At 35.6% G+C, this 12,389-nt stretch overlaps 1 protein-coding gene across 1 annotated transcript in view; it reads right to left on the minus strand.

Moving 5' to 3' along the window:
• The window catches only part of LOC141338404 (epidermal growth factor receptor substrate 15-like 1), a 46,060-nt gene that overhangs the window by 8,324 nt on the left and 25,347 nt on the right, over positions 1-12,389 (minus strand). Inside the window, exons 20-24 of the mRNA XM_073843941.1 lie at positions 11,345-11,481; positions 11,205-11,265; positions 7,639-7,721; positions 7,356-7,446; positions 2,930-3,088 (exon numbers count right to left, since the gene is read on the minus strand). Coding sequence (XP_073700042.1) covers positions 2,930-3,088; positions 7,356-7,446; positions 7,639-7,721; positions 11,205-11,265; positions 11,345-11,481 — 531 coding nt within the window. The remainder of the gene's footprint in view (positions 1-2,929; positions 3,089-7,355; positions 7,447-7,638; positions 7,722-11,204; positions 11,266-11,344; positions 11,482-12,389) is intronic.

Raw genomic sequence — 12,389 nt, forward strand, 5'->3', positions numbered from 1 at the left:
TAGTACTTAAATCAGACTTACTGCCACCTACTGGCAGATTTAGTTTCATTTTTAAAGCATCTTTTCAGTTATTTAAATCGTTTAATATTTCCGGATTCAAAATGTGATATTTAAAACATTAATCTCAGCATGAACTTACGAATTTGATTGGACGCATGCCACCTCTGAGCCTCACTAAACATGAAAATACAACTACAAGCCACTTTTGTGTTCTTCGGGGGCCACCTCTGTAGTACAAATTAATTTTGTTAATACTGATTTCAATTGATTGGTAACTTATTCTTATCCTGTTGTTTTAATTAGAAATTTTAAAAAGCTTAATAATATAATAAAAAAAAAAAATGTCCATTAAAGATGACAAACTTTTAATAAAGTTGCCAAAAATGCTATTACAATAGTAAAAACTAAATTTAAGGAGTTAAATATTTTTTTTGATTACTGATTAGAAGGTGCTCCTCAAAAGAAAAGTAAGCATAGAGCCCTGAAGTTTCTTGTAGTTGAAACTGCTGCAGAATCATCCGTTGTAAATTCTAATACTGTCGACTTTGATTATACTAAAAACAATAATGTTTAAGCGAACAAAGATGCAAGAAAGTGTACATTTCTGTTAGGAAACGACCTGAAACGGTCCAATTTTGTGAACAGCTAGATTAAAATACTGACAATGGACACACTGGTTAAATAATAAACACTTTTTTGTTCAAATGAACAAACTATTAACATTTGAGATGAAAATACTGATATCAAGAATTTGAACTATAAAAATCGTGATGCAAGAAATTTAAATTTCTTTGAGAAATGGTCCAGCTTTGTGGATAATGGGAAAAAAAATACTGACAGTAAACTACTGGTTAAAAATAAACACTAAAGTGTTTAAATAAACAAGCTAGCTAAATGTAAGATGAAAATACTGTTTTTACGAACTTTGATACTATAAACACTGATGTTTAAAGAGCTAGTTCACCTAAAAATTTGGTTATTAATTACTCACCCTCATGTCGTTCCAAACCCGTAAGACCTTTGTTCATCTTCGTAACACAAATTAAGATATTTCTGATGAAATCTGAGAGCTTTCTGACCCTGCATAGACAGCAACGGAATTACCGCAGTCAAGGCCTAGAAAAGTAGTAAGAACAATGGTAAAATAGGGTCAGAAAGCTCTTGGACTTCATCAAAAATATCTTAATTTGTGTTCCAAAGATGATTGAAGGTCTTACTGGTTTGGAACGACATGAGAGTGAGTAATAAATGACAGAATATTTACTTTTGAGTGAACTGTCCCTTTAAGGATGCTAGTAAACCCATGTTTCTCTTAAAGGTTGTATCAGCGATTTCTAGCCTAAAACATAAAGTGTCAATTTCAGCTGACCTTTCTTCACGATCCGCTCGCTGCCTGCCCCATAAATTGTCTGTGAAAAAACCGCGTCTCTCTGGTCAGCCTAGGGTCGGAGATATGCCAAAAAAACAATCGGCACTACCAACCTTTCCACACATAAACAAACAGTGTTCCAACCAATCAGTGTCAGGGGTTTGGTGTTGTGGACTTTCCTACTGGTGCAGGGATGTGAGGGAGGTGGAGCGAAAGTACACAACACCAAACCCCTGACGCTGATTGGTTGGAACACTGTTTGTTTATCTGTGGAAAGGTTGGTAGTGCCGATTGTTTTTTTGGCATATCTCGGACCCTAGGCTGACCAGAGAGACGCGTTTTTTTCACAGACAATTTATGGGGCAGGCAGCGAGCGGATCGTGATGAAAGGTCAGCTGAATTTGACACTTTATGTTTCAGGCTAGAAATCGCTGATACAACCTTTAAAAGCCGAACAGACAAAGCGACAATACTGACATTAAACACATCAATAACACTAAACGCTGACGTTTTGTTCAAGCTAACAAACTTTAGCGTTCATTTCTCATCGGAGGCCAATCAGAAGGCTCACAATCTTGTCTACATAGTAAAAATACTGACATCGGGCATATTGATTATACTTTACTGACGTTTAGTTACGAACCATAGGTTTCTTTTATCTCTTCGCAGACGATTAAGCGGAAATACTGACATAACACATACGTTTTTGTATAAACACAAACACTTTATGAAAACAAACTTCTGGTTTTGCGAGAAAACGTGCATTTGTATTAGATAAGAAGCAAAATACTGACATTGTGCACATAAACACTGATGTTTAAATTTACAAGTAAACAGAAACATATTGTTTTGATAAGCTGCTATGATTTTTCACCTTGTTATGCACAGGTTTAGCAAAATGCTACATCTTTCCCACTAAACTAAAATGAGCATAAAACTATACTCCTCTTGATTTGAAGTACACTCAAACCAAGACTAGCTTTGACTGCTTTTGAATGACAATTGCAGCCTGAATGGTGTTCCTTTATAAAACAACACACACAAAAAAGTCACAGAAGAACAGCGAGAAGCCACAATAGCTTAGCCGTGAGCGCTTGGTATCACCAAGTGCGACCGCTCCTCTTCCCACAAGCCCATGCAAATGCTGAGCAAAAACGAGGACAGATGACATCATAGCCATGTGTGCACCACAAACAACAGTATTTGAGTCACTGAAAGAGATAGAGATGATGTCTGGCTGCTTGATTAGGGCTTATTATCCAGAATTCTGTGCGTTGGTGAGTTAAATCACAGATAGATGGACTGCAGACATGGAGGAAAATAAATGAGTAGCCGGCACAAGGCGACAGACTGAGCGATACAGAAGCCAATGGTGCGGTCTGCTCTAGGAAACCTCACGGATGATCGCTAGAAAGCACTTTTTGTTTGGTTTGTTGGTTGGTTTTTATTTCGATTTTTTTGGAAAGAAACAAGTGGACCGGACAAGAGAAGAGTATCACTAAGCTCAACTTACAGAGCTGAAGTCTGCAAAACCCAATGAAGAGTCTTTAGAGGCTTTACTTGAGGCAGATGGAGCAAACGGGTCTTTGCCACTAAACGGGTCTCCCACCCCCTTTTTACTCTGAAACGGATCAGCGGGGTCGGCACTGAAGGGTTGGAAGGGGTCGCTCGTCTTGGCCGAATCGGCGGATCCGGGCACGTTTACTGGAGTGCTTTTACCTGTTGAAAAACAGCAGTTTTTGAGAGTCTACTCTAAACCAGCCGTTGTGTTTCATTTTAACTTCATAATAATCGTCATTCCAAACCTGTGAGACCTTTGCTCATCTTCGGAACACAAATTAAGATATTTCTGATCAAATCCAAGAGCTTTCTGACCTTGCATAGACAGCAACACAACTAACATGTTCAAGGCCCAGAAAGGCAGTAAGGACTAGGGCTCGATTCAACTCAAGTACTAGGTTTTTCTAAATCCTTGACGGCATTTTGCATCTGAATGCTGGATAAATGAGCTTTCCATTGATGTAGAGGCATGTATATGTTTTTCAGGATAGGACAATATTTGGTTGAGATAATACCATTTGAAAATCTGGAATCTGAGGGTGCAAAAATATTACTTGTCAAAAATGAAGTTTTGATTTATGGTAGGACATTTACAAAATATCTTCATGGAACATGATTTTTACTTAGGGATAGTTCACCCAAAAATGAAAATGTGATGTTTATCTGCTTACCCCCCAGGGTATCCAAGATGTAGGTGACTTTGTTTCTTCAGCAGAACACAAACGAAGATTTTTAACTCAAACCGTTGCAGTCTGTTAGTCATTTAATGGCAGTGGATGGGGACCAAACCTTTGAAAGTCAAAAGAACATGCACAGACAAATCCAAATTACACCCTGTGGCTTGTGACGATACATTGATGTCCTAAGACACAAAACGATTGGTTTTCGTTCGATTTGGATTTGTCTGTGCACGTTTTTTTTTTCCTTTTAAAGGTCTGGTGCCCATCCACTGCCATTAAATGACTAACAGACTGCAACGGTTTGAGTTAAAAATCTTCGTTTGTGTTCTGCTGAAGAAACAAAGTCACCTACATCTTGGATGCCCTGGGGGTAAGCAGATAAACATCAAATTTTCATTTTTGGGTGAACTATCCCTTTAATATCATAATGAGCAGTAAATGATGCTCTGCACAAACATATCATTTTTATTTACATGTGTGAAGTATCTCAAACTTCATCTCTGCATATTGCTGTGAGTTTAGGTTTATTATAATGTTCATCTGATACAACATGCACCACTTCATTAGATTTGTAAGGTAAATCATTTATAAACCTATGCAAAACAGGAGAACACATCAATATCTTTGACAATATGCTAACTGTTATTTGCAATTTCAAAATTAAGGTTCAAGCCCTCACTCTAAGTTTACACGTTTTGTCCACATATTGAAGAAATTGCAGTGGCTGTAGCATTTCTGTCATAAAGAAATGGCTATTAAAGATTGAGTGGACATTTGAATTAAACATTGTTCAGTCAATATTAAACAAGGATTAGACTGCGCGGTAAAGTGTAAAAAAAAATCGTCAGGCCGTTGGTGCCCTTTGCAGTCATTTGTTATAATTAGTTTATGAAACATTATGTATTTTAACAGTTTTGTTTGATCAAACCATACATTTACTTGCTTTTGATACTACATTTGAACTAATCATCATTGCTATGAAGTCAATTTAAAGGCTATTGTTCACTTAGGTCTATTTTTTTTGTTACAACAAAAATTAATTATAATTATCCGATTACTTGATTATGCATCAAAATAATCGTCCTCTTATATCAAAAATAATTGTAGTGTCAGCTCTAGTAAGGACATTGATAAAATAGTTCATTTCACATAATTTCAGTTTTGCTTTGTGCACAAAAAGTTCTTGTAGCTTCATAAAATTACTGTTTAACCACTGATGTCACATGGACTATTTTAACAATGATTTATAAAGGCCTTCCTTGCCCTTGAACGTGGTAGTTGTGTTGCTGTCTATGCAGGGTCAGAAAGCTCTTGGATTTCATCAAAAATATCTTAATTTGTGTTCTGAAAATGAACTAAGGTCTTACGGGGTTTGGAACGACATGAGGGTAAGTAATTAATGACACAATTTTTATTTTGGGGTTAACTGTAAATCTTGAACCTAAAACCTTCTGGTTACCACCCCAGATTTTTAACCACCACACCACAACACCCCAACACCCCACCCATTTAACAAAAACAAGAGAAAACCAGTGTTTAAGCATCATATAATGTTGAACAGGTGATGATTTCAAGACATTTTAACATGATTAAAATTAAAACATATAACTAATATTTTTTAAATTACTATTTTGAAAGAATACTTAATAGTCAATGATGCATTAAATCAACGGTGGCAGTAAAGGCATTTATAATGTGACAAAAGATTTCCATTTCAAATAAATGCTGTTCTTTCAAACGTTGCATTCAAAGAATTCTGAAAAAATATAAGTTTCCAAAAAAATACTAAGATAATTTTTAAACAGCATACTAGAATGATTTCTAAAGGAACATTGGACACTGAAAACTAGAGCAATGCTGCGGAAAATTCAGCTTTGATTACAGAATTACATTTTAAAATATATGAAAACAGAAAACAGTTATTTTAAATTAAAAGTATTTCATAATTTGATCATTTCACTGTACTTTAAATCAAATAAAGGCAGCCTTGCGAAGCATAAGACACATTTTCAACTTCAAAAAAATCTCACCGACCCCAAATCTTGAACACTAATGTAATTCTTTGTAAAACTTAATGAATTTATATAACAATTAATAATCAAACATTTATCATCTGCACATATCCTTCCGAAGCTCAACCAAAAAACCCACAGTGGTTCAAGCGTGTATGATGCGGTATCTCGGCCTCAATTCAAAAAAACTGAAATTTCTGTCTCTTTCTACACACGCCCTACAAGAGCACTAAATATGGCTCACGTGCTGTTATCGTTTCATAGAAAAGAAGAATCCTTGCACAAGCAATTAGCTTATTATCGAAATTTGCACAAGTTATGACAAACCAGCAAGGACCTTTAGATTTAAAAAAAAAATGCTTATGCACACTTCTTTTTTTCCCCTCTCTTGCACCATTTGCCGAGACTGGCATTCGCTTGCTCGTGAGAACTTGTACTGGTTGTTGGTTCCTCTAAAGGTGTTAACCGCATGTTCAATAGGGCTGTTATTTATACCAGACCAGCAATCAGTTTCTTTCTGTCAGTAAACGGAATACTAAACCGCAAAAAAGTCTCCACCCTGCTGAGGGAATGAGGTCAAAAACAAGCCATGCTCCTCAGTGATATGCTGTGTTAACAAAAATGAATGCATTTTCGATTTTAGAACAAATAAAATTTTTGTTTGGGTTTTAAAATGGCACATGAATTAGCAAAACGCTGCCTATTTTTGATGTTTCTTTTTATTTTGATTACGTTGCTATTACATTAAACACATAACTGCTATAAAAAAATATTTTATGCTATACACATAGTGCAAGTATGTTTTTGAGAGGAGAACAAGGGTAAAATGGGGTAAGTTGTGGCAAGTAGGCCACACTACCCACTAAAGTGTGTAAACACACACACACACACACACATACAGGAAGTGGGGAGGGGTGTGTAGATTAGCGCACAATGCTGGCAGTGCAGGCTAACCGCAGATCATCGAAGCATGTTAGCTATACCACCCTGAGTGCACCAAACAAACCTCCACACCAAATTTTAAACCTCGGTTACACCAGGAAAGCACTCCCTTGTTTTCTAGGATGAAAAAAAACATGTTGCTGCTGCAAAAAAAAAGAGTGAGTTGCACAGATTGGCCTTTTCCTCCAACTGCAGAGCGCAGAGAGGAAACGACGTAGGTTTCGTTTTCTCCAAGTGACAAATTTATCTTCCATTCAGGTTTGTTTGTGCACCGTTTTGGAGTTGGATGGAGATAAGACTGGGCCGTTGCAAATTTAAAAAAAAAACCTCAAAAAAATGTTTAAAAAAAGCTTAAGTACCTCAGTTTCCTGTTGACAACTGATAGAGGAAGTCTTAGATATCATGGACAGTGAAAATTCAGTTTTCTTGAGCTTCTCGAGAGCTTAATAAAGACGTTTATGTTCACGTGTGAGCTGCGGTCAACAGCTTCTTGTTCAAAGCTGTTTTGCTTTCACTGCTGACAAACTAGTTAAAAGAGATGAGGTGATGTTACACTTTGAAGATTTGTCTTCTTAAATGTGAGAGCCAAAAGCGTAGAGTAAAGATCCACCCAAACAACATTCCCCAGGTCTTTCATGTTGGCTGTTTAGATTGCTTGTTTTGACTACTTTTTTTCTTTTATTGTGACAATTAGTAATCGTTTACTTAGATGCTAGCGCCTTATATGGTTGTGTATGAATTGAAACCTTTTGAAATGGGTCAGTGTTTGTTTTTGGGTGTGGAAAAGCTTACCGCTGGGTGGTTTGGGTCGTGGTGGTACGCTTTTCTTGGGCGGGAGAGCTGGCATGTCTTGTTTTCGGCTGAAGGGGTCGTCTACAAAGCCCTAAATTAAATCGCAGCGGAAAGGAGAAGCGGTGGGGCCATTATCAGACACACAAGGTGCAAACCACGCAAATTATGAGTGGGACATCAATCGAAACCACATCTTACAAATGTCATGTTGCAAAAGCGTGAGAAAGTGAAGTTCCACTATGTTTAAGATTCAGAGGTAAAATGTGAAAAAGGTGCTCGCTACCTTTGACATTTGGCTGAAGTCTGCAAATCCGCTGTTGCTGCTGAATGAGCTGCTGCCGAATGGGTCCAAAGTACCGAAGAAATCTGGTATTGGCAGAGAAAGACAACGAGGCAATCGTATTACAAGTCCAGAAAATGGAAAACTTATGAATTTGAATTTTAAATGTTTAGAGAATGTTATGATGGTAATTTTTGTATTCAAATAAAAATTTCATATTGTGTTTTCCTTTTTACTGTCAATAAAAGCGGATTTTTTTTTTTGTATTAGTTAGCGAGACTTGCTCACAATGGTACTTTAAATAATAAAAAAAAACGTACATTTTGTTTATTTGTAATTTAAAAATAATATAAAGATCAAAGGTCGCTGAGGTATTTATTCAACCACTTTTATTGAACTACTTTTTATTGTAATTTAATAAAAAGATTAAAATTGAAAACAAAAATTAAATAAAAAGCTTTAAAGTACAAATACTTTTTTTTTATTGAAATTGAAAATAAGCAACTAAAAGTGGCCAAAAAAAGTAGTTAAAAGTAGTAGCCAAAAATTATTTTTAAAGGAGTAGTTCACTTTCAGAACAACAATTTACAGATAATTTACTCACCCCCTTGTCATCCAAGATGTTTATGTCTTTTTTTCTTCAGTCGTCAAGAAATTATGTTTTTTGAGATAAACATTTCTGGAAATTTCTCCATATAATGGACTTAAATGGTGCCCCGATTTTTGAATCTTCAAAATGCCGTTTAAATGCAGTTTAAATGCTGCTTCAAATGGCTGCAAACAATCCCAGCAGACGAAGAAGGGTCTTGTCTACCGAAACGTTCGGTCATTTTCTTAGAAAAATATATTTTTATATACCTTTTGAGCACTGAAACTTGTCCAGCACTAGGGCTTGTAGTGCGCGCTCCCGACTTTACGTACTCACGTGGAAAAGGTCACGCGTGACGTATGCAAAACTACAGACCCAGTGTTTACAACGTGAACTTGAGAAGAGAGAAGTGCAACGCAATCAAGTACTCTTTAGCAACAAGGTACAACATAAAGTACAACGATGTCGGACGACTTTAAAGCTGGAGGAGCACATGAGATGGAGTTTTTCACCGTTTCCTACCTTTTTGAGCCGGAATACACAGACGATGAACTGCGACAGCCGCGGCGGCGACACAAGCCTCGGGCAGACCGCGTTCAAACGAGACGAGATGGTGGTGCAAGTGTGGAAAATGCCAGCCATTTCCAGCGGAGCAGGAATCTCAGTGCTGTCATGACTGGACCACATCTGTTCCACTGTTACAAACAATCGGCGAGTCAGGTGATGGGACTGCTTCTAGCATTCGCTGCGTTGCAGAGCATGGTGGACGCAGTACGTAAAGTCGTGAACGCGCACTACAAGCCCTAGTGCTGGACGAGTTTCAGTGCTTAAAAGGTATGTAAAAATATATTTTTCTAAGAAAATGACCGAACGTTTCGGTAGACAAGACCCTTCTTCGTCGGCTGGGATTGTTTGCAGCCATTTGAAGCAGCATTTAAACTGCATTTAAACGGCATTTTGAAGATTCAAAAATCGGGGCACCATTTAAGTCCATTATATGGAGAAATTTCCAGAAATGTTTATCTCAAAAAACATAATTTCTTGATGACTGAAGAAAAAAAGACATAAACATCTTGGATGACAGGGGGGTGAGTAAATTATCTGTAAATTGTTGTTCTGAAAGTGGACTACTCCTTTAATAGTTAGCAATGCTTGATCACAATGGTACTTTAAATAATAAAAAAAAAGGTCCCTGAGGTATTTATTCAACCACCAATTTATTGAATTATTTATTTTAATTAAAAAATTATTAAAATTGTTTTTAATTAAAATTGTAAATAAGCTACTAAAAGTGGCCAAGAAAAGTAGTTATAGAAATTTTTGTTTATAATTAAATAATATAAAGATTATTTATTTCCATTTTTTTTATTAAATTAAAAAAAATTGAAAATTAAAGGTTGTAAAGTACAAATACATTTTATTTATTTATCAAAATTAAAAATGTGCTACTACAAGTGGCTGAATAAATACTTTAGTAACACTTTACCACAATATTAAGTGAAAATACTAAAATAATAAAAGTTTTTATTTATTTAAAATAATACTATGGTCAAGAGTCAGTGAATTACTTTTTTTGTTTATTAATTAAAAAAATATATAAAGATCAAAGGTCATTGAGGTATTTATTCAACCACTTTTTTAAAATTATTTTTGATTTTAATAAAAAAAAAATTAAAATACAAGGTTTTTATTTAATGTACAAATGCATTTTATGTATTAACTGAAATGGAAAATAAGCTACTAAAAGTGGACAAAAAAGTAGTTACAAATAGTACAAAAATTTGAAGAAAAATCTATAATTATCAAGAGTCAGTGATTTTTTTTATTAATTTAATAGAATTATTTTTTATTTTTAAAAAAATGAATCTAAAAGGCTTTTAAAGTACAAGTAATTTATGTACTGAAATTACTTCAGTAACATTTCACCATAATATTAAATGAAAATAAACAAATAAAAGGTTTTTATTTAAATGAATAAAACACCAACAGTCACTGAGATATTTATACAACTACTGAATTATTATTTTATTTGTTTATTTAAAAAAAAAATTAAAATAAAAAAATAAATAAAATCCAAAAATAAAAAGGTTTATTTAAAGTACAGTTTATTTTTATTATTATTTATTAAAATTGAAAATACGCTTCTCAAATGGCCCAAATATATACTATAGTGACACTTCCTAATAATAATAAATGAACAGAATAAATAAGGTTTTTATTTATTTTAAATAATATGTTCAAGAATAAATTGAAGAAAAAGAAAAAAACTAAATAAATAAGCAATAAATCAATTATTCTTATTTCAAATGATATTTTGGTCAATGATCATTGAAATACTCACTTGATCACTTTTAATAAACATTCATTTTATTTTATAAAAAGTCAATAAATATAGTCAAATATATACTTCACTGAAGCGATCAAACAGGAGTATTAATTTTCCATTTCAGAAAGTCAAAACAAAAAATGTAAAACATCAAGTTGCTTTGTTGTTTTTGCCTTCTACCCACAGGTTTGAAAAAAAAAAATGTGTTGAGCATTTCCTGGCATCGCCTCAGTGTTCAACAATGCTGCAACCGAAGGCTGCATTAACTGTTTACTGAAACAGCAGAGGAATTTCACGTCGTTCAGGCAGCCAAAAGAGCCTGTGAGCGGACGTATCGCATGGGAACTCTTTTGACAACTTCTTCACACGTGTTCGCTCGAACTGCTTTCTGAGTGGCCTTTTTAAAAAAAAGACATAAGTGTCGCCACTGGGCACGAGGTGTGAAAGTGTCACCTTGCTGGAGTTTTGTAATGCACCCTAAGCATGTCCCTCAAACAAGGCATTTTTCGCTGACACCAGATCAGTTTCAGAGGGTTCAAGCTCTGGTGCATGCAGAGATGAAGAAGCCAATCTTTGCACCGCATCTTCAAAGAAAGGGAGTGGCAGAGATGTTATGATTCAGCTAAATAAGTGAGAGACGCATGCAAACAGTACCTTGGCCTTTTGGTTTGGGGCTGGTGGAGCTGAAGGGGTCATTACTTGAGAAATGATGACTCTACAAGACATAACAGAAGAGATTGTTCAGTAACAAGTCTGAAAATGAGACAAATAATGTGTCCATTGCGTCTGGGTACCTTTGAGGGAAGTGTGGCACTTTTGCTAAAAGGATCAGCGTTGCTGAAGGGGTCTGGCTTAGAGGGTTTCTTGAAGAAATCTTCAGAAGAGGTCCTAAACGGGTCGGTCTCTTTGAAAGGGTCTCCACCGAAAGGATCTAAAAGATGTTTAAAAGATGAGATTAATGTAACTGCCATGGGAAAGTCTTGCATTTGAATACCATCATTTACATGATATTATTTTATCTCATATCTATTTTTAGCCCAATTTTATGAGAGTTGGGGAACTGAAAGCCTCATTTATTACTAAGAGGGAACTGTGCCAAGGTATATGAACATGATGTTCAATACCATAAAGCTTCTTTTTAAAGGGGTCCTATTATGCTCTTTTACAAAGTCTTTATTTTGTTTTGGGGGTGCACTAAAACATGCTCTCATGCTTGGTGGTTAGAAAAATGCATAATTTTTCACATAATTTACATTATTACAATAGCTTTCTCCCCAGGCTGGCACAAACGGCTTGATTAGTTCCGGGTTTAACGAAGGTCCACCTTCCGAAAAAAAACCAAAATGTGTTGTGATTGGTTAGCAGTCCCACTGCGTTGCAACTGGCGAACAGCTTAAACGGCATTTCAGTCCTGCCATGCCCCTTCCCAAAGCATTAAGTTCCGTGTACAACTGCGCAAGCTAGATTAAAGCGATTCTTGCATTTTAAATATGGATATTTTTCTTAAAAAAAAACACACACACATCGGATTGCTAAAGGAGGCTTTTACTGACCCCCTGGAGCCATGTGAGGCACTTTTTATTATGGATCGACTTGTTTTGGACTGATGGAGAGAAACACTTGTCTATGCCATTGTAAAGCTCTTTGTATAACTCCGATTGCATTCATCTGAAAGAAGGAAGTCATATACACCTAGGATGCATGGAGGGTGAGTAAATAATACGCTACAGTATTGCTGGTCCTATTGTCACCCTGCAAGATCACCAATACATGATATTATCATTATTGTGCTAATTTATTGAATTATTTACATGCCTGAAACCAGCTCCAGCAAAGGCT

The sequence above is a fragment of the Garra rufa genome, chromosome 7 (genome assembly GCF_049309525.1).
Source record: "Garra rufa chromosome 7, GarRuf1.0, whole genome shotgun sequence".
Lineage (NCBI taxonomy): Eukaryota > Metazoa > Chordata > Actinopteri > Cypriniformes > Cyprinidae > Garra > Garra rufa.